General features: G+C 38.2%; 1 protein-coding gene across 8 annotated transcripts in view; it reads right to left on the bottom strand.

Moving 5' to 3' along the window:
• Positions 1-27,412, bottom strand: part of LOC123510428 (potassium voltage-gated channel subfamily H member 6-like) — a 699,140-nt gene that overhangs the window by 35,415 nt on the left and 636,313 nt on the right. For 6 of the 8 annotated variants that reach the window (XM_045265610.1, XM_045265612.1, XM_045265607.1 and 3 more), the window contains exons 16-24: positions 25,843-25,860; positions 22,164-22,318; positions 19,490-19,610; positions 16,823-16,943; positions 14,286-14,446; positions 10,069-10,217; positions 5,732-5,874; positions 5,316-5,509; positions 4,514-4,677 (exon numbers count right to left, since the gene is read on the bottom strand). In XM_045265610.1, the coding sequence (XP_045121545.1) occupies positions 4,514-4,677; positions 5,316-5,509; positions 5,732-5,874; positions 10,069-10,217; positions 14,286-14,446; positions 16,823-16,943; positions 19,490-19,610; positions 22,164-22,318; positions 25,843-25,860 (1,226 nt within the window). Of the gene's footprint in view, positions 1-4,513; positions 4,678-5,315; positions 5,510-5,731; positions 5,875-10,068; positions 10,218-10,275; positions 10,425-14,285; positions 14,447-16,822; positions 16,944-19,489; positions 19,611-22,163; positions 22,319-25,842; positions 25,861-27,412 lie in introns of all 8 variants that reach the window. The other 2 variants (XM_045265606.1, XM_045265609.1) reach the window with 1 other exon arrangement.

Raw genomic sequence — 27,412 nt, 5'->3', positions numbered from 1 at the left:
CCACTTTCTCAGCTATCTTCTCTTCTATGATCTGTTGATCTATAATTTCAGCAAGGCCCAAAGTTTTCTCCCCAGACTCTTTGATTTCCTTTTCCAGACTTGCAACTTTGTAATTTACCTCCTTTCTTTCCACTTCCTGACTTTTTTCCATTCAGCCTTTCTCCATCACTTTTCCTAGAGTTCTCCACAAATTCACTTTAATTGTGTGTGTGTGTGTGTGTGTGTCTTTGTATTCATAAGTTTTCTTTATATTGTGTACATATTACAGCTAAGTGTGTGTGTGTGTGTGTGTGTGTGTGTGTGTGTGTGTGTGTGTGTGTGTGTGTGTGTGTGTGTGTGTGTGTGTGTGTGTGTGTGTGTGTGTGTGTGTTAAAATCATGTATTCCTTGCGTTCCAGTCTAAACTATTCCATGCAGGGCCTGGGCTTTTTAGTTTTTTCCCATGCTCTCGACATTCTTCCATTCCACATACACAGATCTTCCCTATCCATTTTTCCATGTGTATATTGCTATCAGGTCCCCTTTCTTCTGTTTTCCAGGGTCTCCATATCTAAGTCACTTATCCAATTTTTCTTATTGTTGCAAAACTATGCACACTTGTTGCTGACACCACTTCCTCACTCAAACTGTACATACTCCTGATTCTTCTTTCAAAACTCTCAACACATCTTTGCAGTCTTCCTGGAAGTCTCTTTGTCACATCTCACTTGTGTGTGTGTGTGTGTCATTTATGTAGACTGCGAACATTACTGGTGCCAACACTGATCCCTGTGGAACTCCACTGATGGTCTGTAATTCTCACTCTTCCTACCAAAAGTCTTCCATCCATTTTAGTAAACTGCCATGCACTCCTCCTACCATTTCAAGTTTCCAGATCAGTCTCTGGTGTGGTACCTTATCAAAGGCCTTTTTAAATCCAGATATATTCCATCAGCCCAACCATCTCTTTCCTGTATTACATCTATCACCCTCGAATAGTAACATATCAGGTTTGTCGATGAACGCCTTTCAAAACCAAATTGACACTCACAAAGTATGTCATTTTTCTCCAAGAAGTCTGTCCATCTATTCTTCACCACCCTCTCACACATCTTAGCTACCACACTTGTAAGTGACACTGGTCTATAGTTCAATGGGTCCACCTGATTTATAGATTGGGACAATGTTAGCTCTTTTCCAGTCTTGGGGCACTAAATGAGGCATCAATTACTTCACAAACTTTTTCTGCCAATTGCTCCCTGCATTCTCTTAAAATCCATCCTGATACCCCATCAGGTCCCACAGCTTTTCTCACTTCTAAACTCCCCATCATGTTCTTGATCTCCTCCAGACTTGAAACTCCTTCATAATCCCTTTCTGTTCCATTACCAGTGGTTTGTCAAAAGCAGTCTCCTTTGTGAATACCTTCCGAAAGCATCCATTCATAGCCTCTGCCATTTCCTGGGATCTTCACTGATACATTTACTTCTAAACTTTCAATACTTTCTCTATTTTTGATGTTGTTGTTCACATGTCTGTAAAAAGCCTTGGTTGGTCTTTACATTTATCAATTATATCCTTTTCTTGTTTCTTTCTTTCTTCTCTTCTAATCAACACATATTCATTTCTTGCTCTTTTGTAACTTTCCCACTGCTTAATCCGTTTTTCCTTCTCCACCTCTTCCATGCATCCTCTTTTCTTGTTCTAGCCTTTTCACATCTATCGTTAAACCAGTCCTGCTTTCCAACTTCTCTATGTTGTCTTATTGGTACAAATTTTTCTCACCTTCTTTGTATATTTTTATAAATTCCTTCCACTTTTCATTTGCTCCTTAGCACTCTTGAATTTCATCAATTTGTCTCTTGAAAGAATTTCTTTAGGTGTCTTGGCATAATTCCATCTTCCCACTTTATATTCTTCATTTCTTCTAGATTTCTCTTCGTGAACTCCAAAACTGCATGATCACTCTTTGCTAAAGGGCACTCCACCCTCATCTCCTCAATGACCATTGGCTCTGTACTAAAGACCAAGTCCAGTCTTGACGATGCTCCCTCTCCTCCAAACCTAGTATCTTCTTTGACCCACTGAGTTAACACATTTTCCATTGCCAGTGTCAATAGTGTATTTCCCATGTTGTCTCTGATCCTTCCATTGACCAGTCCTCCCAACACACCTCTTTACAATTAAAATCTCCCATCATTATAGTTCGTTCACAGCCACCCAACATTTCTTCCAGACATGTTCCTGTATCACTTATCATTTCTTCATATTCCTGTACTGACCATGCATTTGTCTTAGGTGGTACGTACACCACTATGTAGTGCCTCTTTTTCCTTCATTAGTTTCTGCTCTGATCTTTAGCACTTCTGCCTTTCCCATACCTTTTTCACTTGATCCACCTTTATATCTTTTTAACCAGCAACATCACTCCTCCTCCCATCTTACCTACTCTATTTCTTTTCCAAACGTTATATTTCCTTCTCCAACCTTCATCAGGTCTTCTCCTCTCTCAGTTTTGTTTCAGTAAGACCCACAATATCTGGGTTCTTGTCCCTCAAGTAATCGTTGAGTTCTAAAATCCCGATATCACTCCATTTATGTTGGAATACATTACATTTCGTCATATGTAAGTTTCTTTAGTCCTGTGTGTGTGTGTGTGTGTGTGTGTGTGTGTGTGTGTGTGTGTGTTAAATGAATAAGTTTCCTTTGAGAATCTTCTTAGTATTCTAAAGTGTAAGAATGTTGGCCAATTTATAAGCATATTGCTATCAATTAATAGATAAAACCCAGTTTTAACACAGATGTAAAGAACACAACTACATATATGTCAAATTTCTGAATCCAATGCACTGCTTCTTCTCATACTATCATAAACAATGTATGACACACTGATAACATTACAGTATTATTTCATATAGTAAAGAGGAACTTAAAGAATTTAACTGACTGTAAGACATCAAACTTGGTAAAAAGCATTTTTTAAAGCCATAAAATACATAATAAAGGAACCTTTCTCAGATTATAATCAATAATATTATTTCAATAATCGGATATGAAATCAGCAGTGCACAAAGAAAATATAATTATATTTTCAGATTGTTCTTGTCTCATGCATCTACTCTATACTTGGGCCAGTTTTATGGGTGGATGACCCACACCCAGCCATGAGACACTGTGAGATTTATATTATGCATATTCATATCCTCTGCCAATTACAAAGAGAGGCTTTTGAAGGAGATAAAAGGAACAGGAGACTTTCTACATTGTATTTTAATTGCACACTGAAACAAAGTACAGTGGCTCCCTATCTTGGCTTCTTGTACCCTTTGACGAATGTCAGCACTGCATGTAAATAGAATAAGGCCAGCCATAAAAATATAGTACATTGAAGATTGGTTATAACTAATGAAAAAAACAAATATCTAGGAAAATAATATTTTAAGCAAATTTTATCTCTAATAACCTCAAAATTAATCAGAATACTCCCTCATTTTCTAAGTTACTTGCCAACAACACATTCATCTGCTGTTCATGTTTTAATAAATACTTTAAGAGAAGAAGTATGGACCCAGAGTAGTATAGTAATAATACCAGCCAATGAGTCCTCAGGGACAAGATCTAAACCTTGGCCATGGTCCCAGGTTAAGAAAGGCAGTGTCCACTTAAGCCAATTGTGCTAAAGTGCCAAAACCAAAATTCTCTCCATTAGGAGGCACTGTCTAGGGCCAAGGACCTCTGATTTCCCAGAGGAACCCAGGTGTATAAAGTGGTGCCTTGCGATAATGGACCTCGCAGTAACGAATTTTACTCAGTAATGGACTGGTCAGATACTAACCAAATTTTTTTCTAATGCAATGGCTGTTTTTTTTTCTAGGAATCCATAGTTCCTGCGTGGCCACACTGATCAATACACATGACATGATAAACAGGCCAAAAAAGTCCAGTGTTTATATCTACTCCAGAATGCTAGATACCATTGTAACTCATTTTGTTGGTCTACAATTTACAAATCTTATAATAAGGTGGAGATCTGCGATTGCCTGGCTGTGTGGTCACTGGAATCACACTTGTGGTTGGACCCGTGGCCTGTCGGTGTGAACTGCTAGTTATACATTTCTGTTTGAATGTTGCTAGCCGAGAGAGAGAGAGAGAGAGAGAGAGAGAGAGAGAGAGAGAGAGAGAGAGAGAGAGAGAGAGAGAGAGAGAGAGAGAGAGAGAGAGAGAGAGAGAGAGAGAGAGAGAGAGAGAGAGAGAGAGAGAGAGAGAAGGGTGTGCTATTACTTTCTGCCAATGCAACTAGAAGAGGATAACATAGTCCACTTCATACTACATTACTCTCAATTAAAAGAGGAAAGAAATGAAGTTGCAGACCTCCAAAGACCAGTAACCTCATCCCTGAAGTGTCTATTATAGCGAGGCACTACTGTATACACATTTACATATCACAGAAAAAAATTGGAAAATCTCTAATGAGAAGAAACAGTGTGAAAAGCGTACACACAACGAGCAGTCATGATGTGCATGTAAATACTTACGAGTCGCTCTCCTCGCCACTGGACGGCCGCCGGGTGTACTGTCGCCTCCGCTGCCGGGGTAGCCTGAAGGCAGCCCTCACCTCCTCACCCTCCTGGGAGTTACTGCGCTCCATTTGGGCCGGCCACTTCCGCAGCAGTGCTGGGTCAACGCCTGCCACTTCCTCCTGCAAAGTGTGGAAATATTGTTGCTGATTCTTAAACTTCTGAAAGCATGAATATGTATAGACTATTGATACTTCAGTGTTTGTGGGTTTACAGCCATTTTTCTATATAAAATGAGATTTACCTCCTCATATTTTTAATTCACCTCATAATATGTTTAAAAGACTCAAATAATGTTCCTATTGTGCCATAGAATGCTTCTGAATAAAATAGAACAGCTACATTATCAAATGGTGATCAGATACAAATATCATGTCAAAATAAACAGGACACAAAATCGGAAAACTCTTGAACATCATCCTTCCTTGCTTGCCAATTGTTTTCTCCATCAAACTTATGCCATAAAATGTTGCGGTTCTTCTGGAATTGCTGTTTCCACTCCTGGGCATAGTCACAGTGAAATCCTATACCAAACACTCTATGAAGCATTTTAGCTTCTTCCATCATCACTGTGCCAGACATGTCAACACCATCACTCCACTCTCAAAACCACTGCATCATTAATCAGTCATGATCTGCACTCTTTTCATCATCCTTCTTGGTTTTTGTAAGGCAATACATTTTTTTTAAGCACATTCAGGAAAAGACTGCTTCAATTTTTCTGCTGCTTCATGTCACAAAGATGACTGGCTAGACTTACATCTCTCAAGTTGAAGGTAATCTCCAGGTTTCTTGAGAACTCCTCAGAAAACTCTGGGTAAAGATCTAGGACGTCCAGGATGTCGTCCCGCATGATGCGGTGGAGGTCACAGTAAGTGAGTGCTCTCACATTACACGAGGACTTTCCTATAGTAGAGTAGATGCATGGATTCTCCCCAAATATGTCATCTTTGCCTGCAAGTTGAAGAAACATGTTTAATTTTATTCTGTCTACACATAATGAGCTTAGATGAATGTTTATAAATTGGTATAGTACTTATTTGAAGTTTCCTTTGAAAATGTTTACAGGAATCCAAAGAGAAAGAAGAAAGGCACAACTTCATACCCAGCACTAGTTAGTATGATCACAACATTGCACAGCAGAAACAAATCACTAGGAAAGGATAACAAACATACCCAGGATGGCCATCACAACATCATCTTTGAGGATTTCCAGAGAGCCTCTGGAGATAAAGTACATTGAGGTGAGCACATCTCCTCTGTGCACTAACGTGTCCCCAGGAGGAGCATGTGTGGTTTTGAATTTCATACTTAACGCTCTGGAATGCAGAAGATGTTGGATGTTGATTAATTATATGAGATATAAATTCAATATTGTATTTATGTTCTCTGGGAAATGTAACAATCTGAAATGCTCTATTTTCATGTGATTGTCAAGCTGGAAGAAAGAAAAAAAGAAAGAAAGAAAGAAAAGGAAAAAAGTGTGCTGCATCAGAACAAAAATGGAAACAATACATATACAAAAGTTGTGATAAAATCTCACAAAAGCAGCACATATGATAATGAAGTGATGAAAAGTTAAATATTATAATATCAATGTAACAAAACTTATACAGAGAAATCAAAAAAATATGTAACAATCTTGTATTTGCAATGGAAATAAAGGAAAAAATCATAGTAAATTACTGACCTGAAAATTGCAAACACATTAAAGAATAAAAAGAAGAAAAACCTGTATTGTATGAAAAACTTGCAGAGCCCACAGATGCTTTATGTTGTGGGATCTTGAAGGGCCATGCTGGTCTTGAGCACTACAATACTACTATGGTAATATACCAGATATTACTTGTTTGTTATCTACTGTACACTATACAGTATCTAAGGAGTCTATGATCCAAAAAAGTACATGGCAAGAAACAAACCATGACTGCACAAAAAACTGCATTAAAAAGGATCCTGCAAATATAAAAGAAGAAAAGAGGATACATGAGAAGTTCTGTAAAATCAACGGTGACCATTTCCACACCTCACATGATAGCACTTGAGATGCTAAAGTTCTTCTAATTGTTCAACAACTTGGTTGGTATCAATGATCATGTCACTTTCAATAAGATGCATTTTTATTTATTTTCTTAGAGTATGAAATGCCACCTTTTTTTTTAGTTCAATGAGAAAGATCAAACTTTGACAACTGTCCTGCAGTAGTTTGCTGGTAAGCGGTGAAACAAACTCTACTGACTCTACAGAAACATCATCAGCTTATCCCATACAGTATTTTTCATGTATATAGCATTAAAAATGGAAATTCAGGTCATCAGTATGAAAAGAAACTGTAAATAAATACAACAAAATAAAAAAAAGATCAACATCATAACAGAAATTATGCCAAACTTTTTCGCCCACATCCATCCATGTGGAATAGCAAAGCCTCACATTAGCTCAGTGGCTCGCCTTTCTGTAGAACATGACCTAATTTCAATACCTCACAAGTCTTCACAAATTCTCTATCAGAATACTTACATCTTTTCAAAATCTAATATACGTTTTCATGAGACCAATGTTGTATAAAAAAAAAAAATTAATACAAAAATAAAAAAATAAATAAAAAGTAAAAAAGATAACTAACTAAATAAATAAATGAATACATAAATAAACAAATTAAAAAAGAATAAAAAAAAAGATGATTAATTGTGAATGTGAGAGTTGTGTGTATATATGTACATACAGTATGTGCAGAAATTTCTGACGCTGTCCAAATTATTTTGTTCATGGTTAACAGTTGACATAAACTTTAATGGCATCTCTCTTTCATATTACAGTATCCTGAAGGCATTTGGTGACACTGGCTGAAAGGCTGTGCAGATAAGATGTCAAGCTGGCCCACAGCTGCCTGATTGCAGCCCCAGGCTGGTGGGTCTGTACACACAAGGCTTTTCTTCACATGTGACCATAAATTTTCAATTGGACTCTATTTGGCCTATTCCCAAGCCAATCATGAAGGAAAAGATCCTGACAGTCTGCTGTGTAACACTCAGCAACATGTGCAGGATAAAAAATCTTGCATAATCAATGTTGCTTTTGTTTTTCAAAATAATCATTCAGTACATCACCAAACAATTCATGGATGGCACAGTATGCAGCCCCAAACCATACCTGGTTAAAGGTGTACTTTGAATCCAAGTAATCACTGCCCAGCCTGAGGTACACTTAGGGTGGTGTCATAGTGAGAGTAGAAGATGCCTCATCCCTCCAATTCCATCACTCCTCATCACATAATAAATATCACTTAAAAGACTTGACTCTCTTGTGCTTCTGTGCTGCAGTTTAACAGTATTTTTCCTTCTGTATGCAAGGTTAGGGAATCTCTTGTTCCAGAGTAAAGGAACTGTGATCGTCTTCCATATAATGCAAGGAAAAACAATATTGGCTCTTTAGCGTAAAAAATTCCAGGCATACCGTGTGTGTGTTGTGTGTGTGTGTAGCAGGTTACACAGCAACAAACATGATTAATTCCAATGTAACGTTCATTGTGGCAAATGTGCATTATGGGAATTGAAGAACCTATGGCAAAAATTTTGATTGGTTCTAGGGAACCAGAAATGATATAAAAAATTCCCCCCCACCCCCCAAAAAAAAGTGCATTTGCCCTACTACATTTGAGATAATGCAACAAATGTATATAGTGAGTGCCCAACTAAGCTTCCTACCCAAGCCTAAATTCTTATCATCCTGAATTTCCTGCATTATCACGTAAAGTTTTGTATTGCTTTGACAAGTACAAGTCATATTTATCTAATGCTGACGTCATGCATATACATACGTACAGTAAATCCCCAAAAGTCAGAGCTCTCTCTCTCTCTCTCTCTCTCTCTTTCTCCTTTTGATCTTTACTGGAAAATTTGTGCTCATACAAATGGCAAGTTCATCTTGCCAGTATTGATTTGTCATCCTGATAAAACATTTATTGAATTCCACTGCTCATATGAGTGGCAAGTTTGTTATGCCAGTTCGGCTTTGTTATTTCAGATGTACATTATAATGATCATGTGTGTGTGTATTTACCTAGTTGTAGTTTTACAGGGCCTGGGCTTTATGCTCGTGTGGCCCCGTCTCCATATCTACAGTTATCCAATTTCTCTTTAAAACTATGCACACTCGTTGCTAACACCACTTCCTCACTCAAACTGTTCCAAGTCTCAAAACATCTTTGCGGGAAACTGTATTTTTTAACATCCCTCAGACATCTTCCCTTCCTCAGTTTCTTACTATGCGATCTTGTGCTTCTAATGTCATATTCTTCTCTCAGGATTAGTTTCTCATTATCCACTTGATCCATTCTGTTAACCCCTTCAGTACTGGGAAACATTTCTACCTTGAGATTTGTGTACCATTAGACCATTTTATTGACATTAGGAAGGGTCTATGGAGGGCAGAAGATTAATGGCCACAGTCTTCACTATTTTAATCCCCCACATGAGTTTCTGAAGCTGTATAAAATCACCAAATAGTCACCAGAATGAATATGGAAATGCGCCATGGTACTGAAAGGGTTAATCAATTTATAAACTTGTATCAGATCCCCTCTCTCTCTTCTCTGTTCCAGGGTTGGTAGATCCATAGCTTTTAGTCTCTCCTCATATGTCATCCCTCTAAATTCTGGAACCATTCTTGTAGCCATTTTTTGTAGTCTCTCCAACTTCCTTATGTGTTTCTTTTTATGGGAAGGACTACACAACTCCTGCATATTCCAATCTGGGTCTTATTTTAGTACTTATCAATTTCTTCATCATTTCTTTGTCCATATAGTGAAATGCTAATCCAATATTCCTTAGCAAATTATATGTCTCTGAAAATTCTATCAATATGGCTTACCGGTTGATTGTTTTTTTCCATTGTCACTCCTAAGTCCTTTTCCTTTTTCTAGTTCTACTCCATCTCCCATCTTATAGATTCCCACTGGTCGTCTTTCACTTTTTCCCATTTCCATGACATGGCTTTTGTCCACATTGAATTCCATCTCCCATTTTTTACTCCATTTCCAGATCTTGTTTAAGTCTTCCTGCAGTATTTCACAATCCTGTTTGTGTGTGTGTGTGTGTGTTTGTGCATATATACATATATCATAAATATTATCATTATAGTTTTCACTATGTAGGGATTTGCTAGCCTACTATTTCTTGCCTATTACTTGTCAGCTTCATGCTGCTCTGAGGTTTCCAAAATGCATTTATCACACTACCAAACTTTTCTTGTATAATGATCTAATGAAATTCTTGCAAGGTATATTTTCTACTGACAAAGTTGTTGATACATAATGCATAATCACTATTCTATAGATGAATCTAAACATGCAGTAATATTTTGTTAAAACTATCACTGTCATTTAGAAAAACAGTTCTAATCAAGGGAATGTTTCACTAAAGTTAGCATGACCATGAACACCCTAAAGTGGAGCAGTCTGAAGTAAGACTGCCTGGTCACAGACTGCAAAGAAAGCTACTGATCGCACTAACCTCAAACACCCAGGTCTTGCTCCCTCGAAGGACGAAACAGCATCAAACAGGTGACGGTTGAGGTGCAGGCTTATATCGGCCTGAAGGCACTCGGGAAACATATTCATCACCGCCCCCATGTCAATGCCATTCGTATAAGACCAAGCGTGCTTTTAGGGTAGACACCAAAAGAAAAAACATCAATTACCACATCCCCTAAACACCTACCGTAAACATCCTGGACTGGCACCTTCAAAGGCTGGACAGGATTGGAAAAGCTGTCTGTTGAGATGCAGACAGATGTCAGCTTGCAGGCAATCAGGGAAGCCCTTCAACACCAGATTCATATCGATGCCGTTTGTGTAGGTCCAGGCGTGCTGGGGAGACAAAGGGCCAGGGTGACAAAGTGGGGACAAAACAGCAGTGCAAGAGGACAGTCCAGGATTGATGCATGGAACTGGAAGGTACTGAGAGGATACTGACCAGTAAACAAAAGGTGAATAGGATAGAATAAGAGAAATCTCCGGATACAGAGGTAAAAACAAAGCTAGTGAAGATAAAGCTATGGGAATGGTAAATCAGACATTGAAGAATAAAAGGTTTGTGAAAAAAAAAATAAAATAACAACAATCTAATGTCAGTTAAATAATTCTGGCAAACAAATGTTAGAATGTGATACATGCAAATGGTAAAGAATAAAAATCATGATACCAAGAATGATGAGAAATGAAGACAAAACTAAACACATGTATGTCAATGTCACAAACTGATAAGTAAGTCTTCAGTAAAATGCATGATAATGAAATGTGTGTTAAGGTAGTAAATATCAATTCTAATGAATATTATTTTGTAAACAATAAATATCAAAGTCAGATAACTAATCCTACTCTTAAACAATAAAATCGATAATGCATTAATTTCATCCTGCATTACAATAAAGTAGTATACTCATCATCTTTTAGATTCAATATGAATGCCTACTCACACTATTTCATGGTATCCTAATCACAGTGGTCATGTCAGTAAAGCTCTACTCGGAACACAATTATGAATAGAGAGCAGAATATGGGTGTATTGTTTTACTCCTCTGTCATCACCACTGGTAAGGACTCGTCTCAACAAGCCCCTTACAGTTATCTTTCTCATTCTGAGCACCTCTTGACAGGATTGATCAATTTGCGTCAGCTATGAGTTACATTGTTGTTCCCTTGCTCTTCCCTATTAAGGATTGCCTCTAAGTTGAAATTCCACCACTGTGACATATGCCAATATAACATAATTCAAAGATTTCATGCAGTTCATGGAGTAGTCATTGTTTGAACATTAATGATCTATCATCCTATGAAGACACTTGGTACCAAATGCAATAGTAATTTATTTCTAAGTCATCCAACAAGTCAGGAAGCACAAGTGACAGATGCAGACTCATTCAATTTATTCATACTAAAGAAGTGCATAACATCACAGTGCAGGCCAATCTGCTTAATGACTTTCAAGTAACTCCAACAGGATTGATAATATAGCAACTAGATGCTTATGAAATAATTGTATAATATTCTGTATCATTATTAATAGACAATTCTTTCACCTATGAGTATGTACCTATTACATATGTCTGTATACACTGAAAACTAAAAACTTTGCAAGTAATAACAGCTTTTGAAAGTATATAACAATATTTTGCTATTATGACAAATTTAGAATTTCAGTATCTAAAAATGCTAGTTTAGAGATGATAAGATGCCATGATGAAGGCAAAATTAAGGGTGCCAAATAGAAACTATAAAAAAAAAAAAAAGATGCATAGAAGAAAAGTGATAACTGGAGATGTTACTGTTGATGATGGATGAGCTTTAGTGAGGTGTGGTGGCATTCAGGATTTGGGAAAGGATCAGAAAAGGATTAGGAAGGCCCTTATGTGCTCAGTGAACAAATTTTGCATCTACAAGGCAACGGCAAACCCTCTAGTGTTATAGGTGTACAAAAAAATGAAGGAGAGAATGTGAAAAGCAGACAGAAAAAAGAAAACAATATGGACAAACTTGACCAAACACTAAGTACATACACAGCTGTGGATTCACAATGCAACCTTTCCAATCATGCAGTGAAGCAAAATGATAATTGCAACCTAAGTTTCCTCAAAATTACATGTTTTGATATTGAATCTTTTAGTTGTACTACCTTTTTCAAAGTAAGCTATTGCATGATTATAAGGTGCTTCAGTACACACACACACACACACACACACACACACACACACACACACACACACACACACACACACACACACACACACACACACCGTAGTGTAGCGGTTAGCACGCTCGACTCACAATTGAGAGGGCCGGGTTCGAGTCCCAGTAAGCGGTAAGGCAAATGGGCAAGCCTCTTAATGTGTGGCCCCTGTTCACCTAGCAGTAAATAGGTACGGGATGTAACTCGAGGGGTTGTGGCCTTGCTTTCCCGGTGTGGGTGACCAATAGGCGACCGAGGTGAATTACACACACACACACACACACACACGCGCGCGCCTGGTAGCTCAGTGGTTAGAGCGCTGGCTTCACAAGCCAGAGGACCGGGGTTCGATTTCCCGGCCAGGTGGAGATATTTGGGTGTGTCTCTTTTCACGTGTAGCCCCTGTTCACCTAGCAGTGAGTAGGTACCGGATGTAAATCGAGGAGTTGTGACCTTGTTGTCCCGGTGTGTGTTGTGTGCCTGGTTTCAGGCCTATCCGAAGATCGGAAACAATGAGCTCTGAGCTCGTTCCGTAGGGTAACGTCTGGCTGTCTCGTCAGAGACTGCAGCAGGTCAAACAGTGAAACACACACACATACACACCACCCACAGATGTCTCTTCATCCACTTGTTGGTTGATCTTGAGTGTAATACAGTACTGTGAGACAGAAACAGGGAACCCAAACAAAAGTACATATTATCTTTTCACTCTATAAAATATTCATAACTGGTTTTCAAGGAAACTATTGTCAACTTGGTATGTTTTACACTCAGTCACTAGCAAAGAGAGAGAGAGAGAGAGAGAGAGAGAGAGAGAGAGAGAGAGAGAGAGAGAGAGAGAGAGAGAGAGAGAGAGAGAGAGAGAGAGAGAGAGAGAGAGAGAGAGAGAGAGAGAGAGAGAGAGAGAGAGAGAGAGAGAGAAATAGCCTTACTAGATTAAAGAAAAAAGAGCATAAGGGGAGACGTGATGAGAAAACAAAGGTTAAAAAATGTTCAGGCTGTTTGTATACAGTGTGCAAGTCCTGCAGCTTTGATGGCACTGGCAAGGCCCCAAGCAGGAGCTGAAGGCCTAGCATTGACACTCTGCTTACACATGTGCAGTGTTGGTACAGCTTGGTGGCAAACACAGGTTTGACAAACAAACCTTATAAAACTGTCATCAACATGTAGCAAACTGGCAAAACATGAGCTGCTGACATTTCACCTAACTCCCCAGAGGGAAGCCATCTGTCCAAACCTTGAAGGTGGCATCCAAGAGACAAACACAAAATACTTGCTTACCTGCAGTCTTCAGACACCAATTATTACAAAGATTAGTAACTAAAACATAAAGCAACATTTTCACGTGTCTACGAGAGGCTGATACCTGTCTAATTACGATCTTGTTTTACTATTTCAAAATAAATACAGCACTATGACTGAACCAGAAAATATATTTTTCTATTTTATGAATATGTATTTTGATTCAAATCAAGCTCATTAAGCAGTTACTAAAATCAAACTACATTCAATACAAATAAACATAAAAATCAAAGCTTCCAATTTGATTTTATAAGTCCTTGGTAGATATAAACATATTAAACAGGCAAAAGATATACTTAGCTGAAAAATGTGAGACAATTTGTGGTAAATTTTAGTCTTCCCATTTCCATGGAAGGGCAAATTATGTAAAACACAACAAGCATAGATTAATGAGTGTTAAGGCATCATTACCAGCTGATGGCACACATTATGAGAAAATGAAATTAATATTCAAATCAGTATTTCAATTTCTGATTATTCTAAGAAAATAAAGAGTATACTAAAGTAGAATTAATTTTACAGTTTATGTTATTTCAAACAAAAAATAAAACCAATTATAACTCATTAACCCCAATATGAATAATGATCCCATCAAGAGAATACAACAACATGAGGCTGGCCAAATATATCAAGCACTAGTGGTAGTTTGTGAAGAGCCTCCCTGTAGACCATAGGAGCCTACTCCTACCTGAGCCACTCACCTGGAAATACTCTTCTAGCCGCTGCCTGAGTGGGTTAGGTATTTGATGGAAACGGATGAACTCTTTGACTCTCATGAACTGTGTGTGGTAGCGGGCTGTGCCAGCGTACAGTCGCTGAATGATGGCCGACACATTACCAAAGATACTGGCATACATGAGAGCTGGAAGAAAAACACCATCATCACACAATGAATTAAAACAATACATAAATTAATGATTAAAGCCTGAGAAAAATGCTGAGCAGTTATAATTAAGAGAATAAACTATGTTGACACTTTATGTCTTTGTCTCTCTACATATGATTGACAGTGTCAGTAAATAATTGAAAGCAAAAAACAATAACAAGCAATAACTCCCTTCAGTGATGCAATATCATAAAAGAAAAAAAATAGGAGGCCAAACCATTGAATTATTCAACAATAAAAAGAGATACTTTTTGTTTAGGGAGAAAAAAGATATAGTATTTCAATGTTATGATTAGTGAGCTTTTACTTACTGATTCAATAACAAAATCATATATTTACTCTCATATCCCTTAATCCTTTATTGCAATAACATAAATAAGACTCAGTGGCAAATACTACTTACAGAAAACAGGCAACAATGTACATACACACTAACACAGAGAACATAGAATACCTGTAGAGGAGTTTCAGCATGAAAGCTTTGCACTACAGATATGAAGGAAAACAAGATAATGAAAGGCTTGAGTTACTCTAGTAAAATGCTCTACTCTCAATGATCTCCTTGCACTAGGCCAGAGTACATAGTAACCACACAAAAGTCTCTAAACACTGCTCAGAATATACTTGCAACTGGTGCATAAGAATATGGCTCCACTCAGGATGCATTTTTAGAATAAATCAAGACAGGTTTGTGAAGCAACAGCACTGATATGGTGATATGGAAATCAGATGATGATAACTATCAAAGGAGGATCAGCACCACAGAGGTAAGATGCATGACAACTCACAGCCAAGCAGCATAACAATGATTGTGAAGACCTTTTCACAATCAGTGTTGGGAGACACGTTACCAAAGCCCACGCTTGTTATGGTACTGAAGGTGAAGTACATGGCAGTTATGTACTTCTCCTTCAGAAAGCAAAGACACCAAGGGGAGTGGCGTGTGGGTCGTGTGGTAACATGCACATGCGTGAAAAGGCATGAAAAGAAAATGAAAAAAGAAAAGAAGTTAAATATAATTAATATAGATACATTATTCTCCTCAGGATGTTGTGATAAAAATACAGAAAATATATTGATGTTAAAATTCTGGTGTAGGCAGAACTGCACAAACACATCTGGTAAAAAGAAAGGAAAAAGAAAAAAAGTACTTAAGATACAAAAATTCATGAACAAAATAACATTAATGCATAAACAACAAAAGAAATATATAAGGAAAACTACAAAATGGTGCCTGGACTCATCCTTTGCATGTTTGTAGGCAGGGCTTTAGGAAAATAAAATTGTAATATGATTATAATGGGTTAAATAAAAGAAATGGAATATGTGACTGGAGCATTAGACTATGATCCAAACAGATCCATGCACCTCCATCTGCCACACTCAAGGTAAAGATGGACAATGGCTGTGGCTTTGATACCTTATACAGAAAACAAGCTAATTAGTACACTCAGACTCAATTACTGTATGTACCTATTCATACCTGACTCCTCTTCCTCAGAACTTCCCTCAAGCTTTGGCCGCATGTCTCCATTATTATCATTCTTATTTGCTCAAATCCTCTCTCATTCTCTTTTCCACTAATGCACTCCACCACCCATACTGGTAGTCTCCCTTTCACACCTAGCATCTATCAGAGTCTATCTACTCTTATAAATTCTGTGTCAGTGAACTTGTAGCCATTGTTTCCAAGTGGCCATAGCACCACATGGCCACTGCTGCTCCACTCCACCGCCACCCATGACAGTGGCACCAACACCTCAATAGTGAAGAGGTATATTGAATTAATTCCTTTGGTTATAATGCTGCTTTAATTTTTCAAAACTTAAATTGGATGAATTATTCCAATGAAGTATAAAAATTGATGATAAATCATATGATCTTTTCTCTTATTGGTCTAATTCAACACATATCTTAATATTGATATACTCTTGGCCAAATTAACAAAATCAGAAGAGATTCCTGATGAAGATCATATCATACATTAAGGAAACTAATAACATGCATTAGCCACAGTAAGTCTAAGTGTGCCTCAGCCTACAGAGGCACTGTCATCACACATGCTGGGTGAACAGTCTTGCTGTGTCCTGTCACAGTCTGAGACGTCAGCTTAGTGAGTCACATGCACAAACTGACATAATTCCAAAGGTCATTTCACAAACTGTTTACTCTGGCTGAAAGCTATACACCGAAAACCAACTAAAAGTACTGAAAAAGAGTATAAAAGGAATGAAAAATGCAGAAGAACCAAATGAAGTTCTTGGTCTTTTCAGTATTTCGTTCTTAGTTGAGGCTAGGGAGCCATGCAGGCCTGTATCTACCTAATGACTGGCCTAACCCACTCGTACTTACAGCCAATGAGCATAACCAATATGGTGAATATCTTCTCTACATCTGTGTTTGGCGCCACGTTGCCGAAACCCACAGACGTGAGGCTACTGAAGGTGAAGTATAGTGCTGTCACATACTTAGCCTGTGGGAGGTAGTGGAGGTGATGTTTTCTAAAGGACAAAGCTCAAGGGTAATGCAGACAGGAATGATATGGGAAGAAAAGTGAGAGTGACTGGGGAAATGCTCTAATGCTAGTGAAACAATCCTGAAATTCCATTACAGTGGAACAATATGAACACAGGGTACAAATGTGATTTGTAAAGATGGACTAATCTTTACAACTGAGATTATTCTGGCTGTCAGGGAGACTGATCCACTGATGCTAAAGCACATCATTACCCCATTATTATTTTCTCACATGGTACTAACGCACAGTGCACAGTAGGCAGAAAATTTCAAGTTTAGGTTATACCCTTTACTCTGGAACTATTTTGGAAGAACCCTGCATTTCAAAGTTCCACTCATATAAAACAAATGTATGTGTACTGCACCAAGGAGACCTTGTGGTACCTGATGGTTCTTGATGAATTATTATTCAGTCCCACAGCAACAGACTCAGAAAGTGTAGCTTCTCTACTGACACATGATATAAATGTGATACTGGTGAAGGAATTGCAACTATAAAGTGAAGCAACACAGACCTCATTTGTACAATGTAACAGTGACATCACAAACATAATAATGACAGTGTAAAATACACTTAACACCTGCTAAATCATAAGCGACGTGACTTTCGGTACACTCAAAACTGCAATCTAGTAATACACAGTGTTTCATCAAGAGACTTAAGCTAAAGATTCAAGTGAATTAACAATGAATTCTGGTGGAGTGTGAGGGCTAAAGTCTCTCGATATTTGTACCCGATGCAACGCATACTATGGAGGAGTGCACCATCTAGCCACTCACAGCCCATCATCATAACGAAGATAGTGAAGACCTTCTCGATCTCCGTGGTGGGAGAAACATTTCCAAATCCCACCGATGTTAACGAGGAGAAAGTGAAGTAGAGGGCGGTGATGTAACGAGACTGAGGAGACGGAAGTGGTGGTAATTTTTGTGCCTCAGAATCAGGTCCATTTTATGAAGAGCCATGAGACAGGATGAGATGTTTGAGAAATGAACAACAGCTTGGAAATTAAATGAAATACAATGTAATGCTATGCAATAAGAGAAATATTGATGTTAATTGAAATAAATTATGTTTACCATGTAAAACTCTCCTTAGCATTTGTGACACACACACACACACACACACACACACACACACACACACACACACACACACACACAAAAAAAAAAAAATAAATAAATAAATAAATAAATAAATAAATAAATAAAAAAATAAATAAATAAATAAATAAATAAATAAATAAATAAAAAAATAAATAAATAAATAAATAAATAAAATAGTCATTAATAAGTATAGTGTAATTTCATAACAGAACAAGTTAAATTATATATTTCTTTGGAGGGGTTGAATAGAAGAGCAAGTTTCCAATGCCCTTGTGTTGCAAAGGCAAAAATGTTACAAAAATATTTCTTTTGAAGACAGCATCATAAAAGCTGGAAATTTCCTTCTAAAAGAACCAAAATCAAAGATAAGTAAGCCATTCACTCATCCACCATAATTAATATTTTAAGTTTGTAGTCTGGCAGCCACAACTGCACCCTGGAAAACACCACAGGAGTACAATGATACCACTGTGTTAGAGCAAAGAATGAGAAAATTATGAAGAAAACATCATAATGCATGTGCATTCCATGGCCAAATGTAATGCTTAGTGAAAGAGATTGTGCATGTTAAGTACAGCTTATAATTTGAACCTTCAAAGATAAAAAGTATTTTTTTCTGCACCATAAAATACATATCTTATATTTTCTTTTCTATCATGATGCATTGTCATTTTGTTAACTATTGTCAATTTACTTTGCAGGATTGGAAGTTCTTAGTTAAAAGAAAATTTTCTCTCTTAGATTTTTTTCTAATGAAATGCAAGTTTAAACTTGACATGACAATCCTCTAAGAAGGCTGCCAACCAGCCAGTGGTCCCAAGGTTCTCTCCCAATAGACTGATTTCATTTAATGATGCACATCCATTATGTGGTGCATCTCATGGTGTGCTTTGGGACCATCATATTCCTAGGAAAGATCTCCAATTTTTTGCCATACTGTTCAGTTGATTAAACAAGTCACCAAGGCTTTCATCTATGATTAAGATTCTGATACATCTCATAATCCTACAAGTAACAATACAGCCTGGACACAATGTTATGATGATGTATTTTGGACAAGCTCACAGCTTCACACATAAATATGTATGTAGGTTTAACTAAGTGACACCTTTCCACACATTTTGTCTTGAAAAAAAATGTGAGAAAGTATAAGTATATGTGTATAGTAGTTCATCAAAATATTTTTCATAGTACATAATTGCAAAATTTTAAAAAATTACAAAATAAAAACTTAATCATATTCATTCTGTAAAAAGGAAAGTTCACAATAAAAATAAACTGTTTACATCAAAATTCTAAAAAAAAAGTAGTTACTTATAAGGATCTGTAATGAATCAATATTAGCTATAGATACACAACAGAGAAAGAAAGAATAATGTTGAACAAATGACTTACCCTGAGTGTGGGTCCCCCCGTGCTGTTGCCGTAGTAGTACTGACGAGTAGCATTGGCCAGATGGTCCAGCCAACCTATTTTGTGAGGCAGCCCTGGCCGCTCTGCATTGCCAATAGCATACCTGTCAAAGAATGTGCAGCTCAGGAGGATGCAGCGAGATGCAGCTTAATTGTTTAGCTGTGTTGTAAATTAAGTTGGATATGACAGTTGAATCTTGCATCAAAGTGAATGGACAAGTTTAGTGTGGTTCATAATAGATACATTACTTGATGTGGTTAGTACATACTTGCACTATCATTCTATAGAGAAAATGTTTGTGCCATTTTGATAATTTCCTTGTGAAAAAATGCCAAGAAGACATTATAAGCAACAGTGACTAATGCAAATGACAAAGATAAGGAGGGAAGAGGTTTGTGTATTTGTCATGGTGCTAATGTCTATTAAAGGTGTGGGCAAGTTCTTTGACATGAAAAACTTATCCTTTCAATTTTTCATTAATTTTTTTCCTCTCCTCTGTCATATTATGAGAGCAAGTCTGCCCCTCCATTTTCACTCCTTCCTTGTTGCTACATCTTCCATACCCTTTGTCACGTAAACCAAACCCTTCCCGCCCCTTAGATGTTATTTTCTTGGCAAAGGAGTATATACAAGTTATTGATTAATTATGAAGTGTAGCTACATGCTTCCCTCATAGACCCTTTAGACTCTCCAGTAATATAATTTACACCTCCATACTGTAGTCACTGAGCGGGTAGCACTGGCCTGGCCCACTTGGTGGTCCAGGGGATGGTTAGATTAGATTTCGTTAGGTGACCTGTGGGGATGGATGGATAAGGTGCCCCTGTGGCGCCCAGTTTTTATGTACGTAATTCATTTTAAGAATCGAGAAAAGAAAAAAGGCGTCCAGACAGAAATACACTATTTCTTCTGACACAGCAAATACTTTAACTAACACCCAATATATAAAAACCGTACCGAGTCCAGGATCATGAGAACAAAGTTCATCAAACGGTCCGTATTTTCCTAAAACATCCCTCACAAAAACATCAAAATATCAAGATTGAAAACTCAGACTACAATATATTACTTTTTCCAAAAAAAAAAAAAAAATAAATAATTTTTTTTTTTGCTTTTTAGACATACAAACAACACACAAATTCCTTGTATTAAGAATTTATATATATATATATATATATATATATATATATATATATATATATATATATATATATATATATATATATATAATTTTTTGGGGGTGGCATATATAACAAGAATTTTAAATTTAAAAATACGAATAGTTAGAGTAGATATTCTTAGACATCATTACTTGCGTCATGTTTCACATATTTTATGTCTAATATCAACCCCCAAAACCAAGGAGTGGTAATAAAGCAATATATATATATATTTTTTTTTCACAATGATATACGTATTTTTTTTTTTTTTTTTGGAGAAACCAAACACAGCTAGACTCGATTGTATTATGGTTTAAAACTTGTTATACTTAGCTAGTAACATATCGAATATCAAAACAATGCCAGATCTATTAAAAAAAAAAAAAAACAGGAAAAATGCACTCTTAAGGACGATTTTTTTCTATTTACAAAACTATTTCCTCCCCTTCATACTCAACCTCTCCTCTTCACCTCCTCCTCCTCCTCCACTTTTCCTTCACTCGGACTCATGAGAACACTTAAAAACACATGGAAAACCCGAGAGATTAATAATATAATGTGCCCCGTGGAATTGTTCCGGTAAGTGGCGGGGCGGTGGTGGTTGTGGGCGGTTGGGGGAAGGGGTGGTAGCTGTATCGGAGAGAGAGAGAGAGACCACTGGTGGGTGACTGGCGCTAATTAGAAGCTGTATATCTAGTGTTTAAGCCTTAAATGTGTGTGTGTGTGACTAATGCGATGTATGTTGCCGGTCACCCCCGCGTTGTCACGCACCACTGCGAAGGTGCTGATACGCTGACGTTGCCGTAAGCAGTACAAGTTGGCAGGCAGGCAAAAAGGGTGTTTTCCAAGACTCGGCTTCGTAGGCTGATGCGTGTACTTGTGCTGTGTCGGCGAAGGCAGGGCCCCATACCGGCCCCGCGGCTCGTCTCCACGGCGAGAGGTGTGAGACTAGTAAAACATTCTATAGCGAGTGAAAAGTGTCTGGTGTAGTTGTGAATAGCGACACTTATTATCGCGCGTGTGTACGTCTATATGAGGATAAGAATATTTTTTCCTGATCGATTTTGACGTATTTTATTTATTCCTCGTTTTAACCGTAAATATATCAGTAGTTTGGGTGAGAAGAAGAAAAACAAAAACAAACATAGATTTGTAGAGGAAAGTTTGCCGATTAATCTAAAATACCAATATAGGAAAAAAAGTAAAAGTCGTTCACTATCCTGAAACGGACAAGTATATCTTAATATTTGTCTCTGCCCAGCGTTATTTAAAATGTCGATACCGAATATTAAAAAAAGATCTTGAAACTGACAAACATCTTAATATTCACCCATCCCTGGTGCTAGTTGGCAGTTAACTCCGATAATTGGCAAGTAACATGAATGTCAGTGCGGCCAGTGGGTACCATAGGCTATTCAGCCAAACACCGGCGCCCACCACTATTTCCCCCATATACATACAAGAAAGATGAGCATACAACACGTGAAGAGACTCACCAGATGCAGGCCAGCCAATGGGCGATGAGGGCAAAGGTGGCCATGAGGAGGAGGAGGACGGCGGCGCCATACTCGGAGTACCTGTCTATTTTCCTGGCCACTCTGACCAGGCGCAGGAGTCGAGCGGTTTTCAAGAGGCCGATGAGGGTGGTTGTCTGCAGTCAGGAAACAACACCGTCAGCCTCGACTCCTCGCGTCACTGTGTGTGTGTGTGTGTGTGTGCGTGTTGTGTGTGTGTGTGTGTATCTATGCTATTCTACATCTTCCACTGGGGCAAGGCTTCGCAGAAATGGCAACACTCGACCTTAATTTTTCCTAACAGTTCTACTAAATATTGGCAAATATACGACTATGACACTTGATTAATGTCAATTAATGTCACAATGAGAGGGAAGAAAGAATGCACAACCTGTGGTGAGTGAATTTCATTAAAATAATGAGTGGCTATTTTTCTGATGCAAATCTGTGACGTGCATCGATATTTGCCACAACTAACATACGATGATAATACATTAACAGATACTAAAAATGAACTGGTAAGCTATTGCATCATAAAAGTGTTTGACAATATCAATGGTTTTAGGTAGAATGCTGCTCTCTTAATCTAGTGAGCAGACTATTTCAGTGATGTGGCGGTAAATGAGGGAGGGACGGACAGTCTGCAGACATTGGCCGCAGTTGAGATGTTCAGAGAAAGGACAAGTTTAGTGAATGTTAATGCTTCAAAGGCATGGGAGTGGATGCGAGACAGCTTCCACCAATCCCAGTGGAAGGGACTCATCCTAAAGGTCAACTTTGCAAGGTCATGCATTGTGACTATCTCAAGGTCACAGTCAGCTAACATCTGTGACAGCTTTGGTGGCCACGCTCACAAAAGTAAATGTACATTAAGACGATAAGTATGACGAAGAGATAAGAAAAGAGCGTTGTTACACTGCCATTCTGACTGTGTCCTTCGAGAGGCAGACATGATGCAGAGCCAGAATGTGTCATTATATAAAACAAGAAAAAAAGGTATTGACCTGCTACCTCGGAGCCTTCATTCCAAGCAAATACTAAGGCGACGTCCTCCCAAATACAACATTTTACAAAAAAACTGATAAAGAAAATAATGAATGGAAAAATAACATAAAATATAATTTTAGTACTGAATCCCGTATGCAGTGGGCAGCACAAGCATCAGCTAAGGAGAAAAAAAAAAAAAAAAAAAACGCTGAGCAACACTGAAGGTAAGTATGAAGCCCCGAGATAGCTGGCCATGAACTACATGATCATGCCCGTGCTTAAAATATGAGAGAAAATAAAGCCTTGTCAACGAGCCTGTCTTTGCGTTTCCATTTTTTTTCATTCAATCTATTTAATTCATTGCAGGATAAGTCATTCAGATAATTAGGGACAAATAAGCCATGCACTCTGTTTGTATGAGTTTGCATGAAAACAAACCGGTATTAATTTTCATATGCTAAGACAGACTCGCTGAAGCATCACGTCGCTTAAGCGACATACAATAATGGTAATAATAAAATATCTGACATAACAGGGATGACCATACCTCGTTGTGTTTCCCTTTAAAGCTCAAACGCACATCATTCCAGAAAAAGAGAACAAAACAACACATCGATATTCGCGTCCCATTAACCGAATTACCGGTTAATCGGAGGAGCATGAAGGAGGAAGAAGAAATAAAGGTCCAATTATTCCCTATTACTCAGGAGCCTAGAAAGACGGTGGTGCAAAGGGAGTCAGGGTCTCTTTACGTTACTCGGTATGTTATCCAGGAGCATATTATTCTACACAGCATGACCTGAGGGCGAGGGAAGGCTACGGCAAGAGGCGACTTCCTACAGGTGGTTGGTTCCCCGCGGCGGCTGGACTCTGGACTCAGTGTTCTCACAGTGTGCAGTACAGGAGGAGACCGTCCCAGTGTTATTGAGAGGCGGGCAGCTGAGACTAATTTGTTAATTATATAATTTTCTTTTTATCGCAAATGATTAATTATAACAAAGCAAAATGTATAAGTAAAAAAAAACTGTTATTGAAAATTCAAACAAAATCAAGATAAGCTAAAAAAAAATTTAGTTTATGTATGGCGACTGAATAATGTATGGCAATTCTTTTCATCAATACAATTTTCATGATGCTCACTTAATCAATTTGATCCAAGGGACAGGATCTTTTGCCTTGTCTGTGACGTGACACTTTACTCAAACTACACAAGCTGAACTTTTATCCTGATCTGACCAGCTGCACTTCAAGGTGTGCAAAGGCACGATAAAAAGACAAGAAATTAAAGTGCTTTCGATGTGGCCATGCAAGGCTGAATATTGTGTTACTGTAGAAGTGAACGCTCTCTTTAATAACACGAAAGCCGCTTAAAGCATCTTTCCAAAACCGCCTCTCTGGGAGTGAACCGATAAAGAAAGAAAGAGAGAGAGAGAGAGAGAGAGAGAGAGAGAGAGAGAGAGAGAGAGAAAGATAGCATCCCCAACGAAGAGGCTGTGTGTGAGACAAAGATGAGTCAGATTGTGGACGCCGCGCTCACTGGCTGTGGCGGAGGCCTTTCTGTACCCGCAGGAGGTACCACGCACTCCTGTCCTCACCAGTGGCCCAGTGTACAGGACCCCACCTTGTGCTAGCTTAGGTGTGTGGAGGTTGTTCCTAAGCGGGCACTGAGCAGGGCCTTACGTAGGAATGGTGAGGAGGGGTAGGGGGCGTGGGAGGGGCGCTGCCTGGACTGGCTACTGTCTGGCAGGGTCGAAAGGGCTCTGGGTCTGACAACACTGACCACCAAACAGACAATGCCGGGCATGTAGAATAATATGTCTTCCCGAATTACCTTCTCGTTTTCCTGGATTAAGCATGAAAAAAGGCAAGAATACGATTAGTGTTCCTTCTTTTTTTTTTTTTTTTTTTTGAGAGCGACAAGAGGCACGGTCAGGCCAAGACGACTGAACAGAACCACCAGTCAAGGTCACAGCATGAACCTTGACCTGGCACTGAGCCATGCACTGCCGTTAGAAGCTATGTAGCATGTCCCCCTGAGTTGAGGAGAGCGAGTCATGCTCACTTGACAACCCACTGATCCTCCTCCTCCTTGGCAACACTAGCCACTGCTAACCTTTACACCTTCATGCATTACAATAATTTTCTTGAAAAAAAAAATAACAGACAGTCATGCACCAATCAACAGCTGGGTGTTTGAGGCCAAATCAGGACGCTATCACTTGACTAAGGCGGCACCACGGAAGGAGGATGGCGCAGCGAGGGCGTCAAATGTTTCAGAGGGGAACTAAGGGATGGATTTGTCTTCCTCAAAATGACAAGTACACTACAGCTGTACACAAGTCGACGGTGCTGTGCTATAATGGACACTGAGCCCGTGCACCTCTCGGCGGTATGAAGGACAAAGGGCATGATAAAGGTGCACGTGTTGGTCAATGATTAACGTGCGTGACCTTGACAATGTAGGTGAGCAGTCGTGTGGTTGCGGCTGTAGGGTACCTGCTCGGTGTGGGGGTGCAAGTTAAAATCTCACTCTTTGATTTAGAACAGGTGACTCGCCAAACAATTTAGATGAGGCTTCACTGAGCAAAATTAGTATACAAAAAATGTTGCAGGCTGCACATAGTGGGTGTCATGAGGCTTATGTGCGTGTCGCTCTAAAGCTTGAGTTGTTTACCTTTTCATCATCTGCCTCCTGAAAAATGTCAGAAATACAATTAGAACAAGATGAAGACATAGGATAGTTAGTTAGCACGTAGCGAAGCAGGCACTCCAAGACAGAGCGAGAGAAACCCATGACAGGAGGAACTCAAGTGTGATAAAGCCGGACTGATGGAGCAGGGTGGATTATAGATAAGGGCTGCATTAAATAAAGGGATCAAAGTGGCTGCAATATAAAGCTAATAAAGGGCCAACTTTAAGAGATAAGGAAGCTACATTTAAATTATTACACAAACAATGATTACAACAAATGAAATACTTGTTATTGTCAAGTGGTAAACAGAAAATACTGGTGTGAACACATAAATAGGAAATTCATGATATTAATATCATGATTTAAACATAAAACAAAATATTTATTTTCGATTTTAAGTTGGGCGTATAAATTCTTTCCTTTGATGATAAAAATGAATTCTGAAACTGAAAAGTACATAAAATTGTCATTCACGGAAAGAAAAACAGATAAACTGGATTCGTGTGAGAAAGCAATTGTAAATGAGAAGCTAAAAAAAGTAATCAAGTAAGGACTCAAGTAACTCGTAGTGAACAGCAGCTCGAAATGCGAGGCGGAAATAAATAGAAAAAGCAACATTTCACATGGGTTTTTCTCTCCTCTGCTCTTGTCCCGGAAGACAAGACATTTCATACACAATCGTTTCAGCCTCACTACTCCTCTGTACACATGCGCTACCAAACATGTGCTTCAAAACGTTAAAAAAACAAGAAAACAAAATAAAGATGCTAACTTAGAGGCTCTTTTGAATACGATTTTTCACCAATGTATGAATGCAAATAGTAAATAAAACATAGATGAGTTACATACATATACCACGTCTTAATTTTCTCAGGTGTAAAATTTAATATACACTGTCACTTTATGTTGGCTCCAATGAGTGACTGTTTATAACTGTACTCTGTGTAAAATTACAGCAAGGCCAATCAGAGAAAGGGTGTGCGCGAGGTGGGCAGCTTTGTGAGGTGTGTCTGTGAGTATAAGTTACTGATCTCACCTCGCGTCTGCATGACATGACTGAAGACATGTTGTGGACATGTCCAACACACCTGACTATTTTGACATAGTCATCGTCATCAATTGCGTGTTTATGTAACTCTTGCATAAAGATGTACACATTGTTTGGCAATAATTTATAATTCAATTATCATATCATATAATAATAGATAATAACGTTTTCCATCGCCACTGACTTCTCTGGAAATAAAAACACCAATAGTCAAATATGACAAAATTCGCAAAGATTCTCGAGATGATCATATGTAATGTTCATGATGGTCATGAATAAAAATAATAATAATAATGATAATAATAATAATAATAATAATAATAATAATAATAATAATAATAATAATAATAATAAAACTCGATTTAGAATTCGTCATATCAAACATCAGCCACATAGCAATTGTTCGATCGTTCTCAATAGGGAACTTTTTTCTTTCCTTGCCTGAACATTATAACGAGTGACTTGAATGACTTGGTGGTCGTGCCGCGCCACTTGGCGGGACAC

Source organism: Portunus trituberculatus, chromosome 29 (assembly GCF_017591435.1).
Source record: "Portunus trituberculatus isolate SZX2019 chromosome 29, ASM1759143v1, whole genome shotgun sequence".
NCBI lineage: Eukaryota > Metazoa > Arthropoda > Malacostraca > Decapoda > Portunidae > Portunus > Portunus trituberculatus.
The sequence above is the reverse complement of the archived record's forward strand: the minus strand, read 5'-3'. Positions and strand labels throughout refer to the sequence as shown.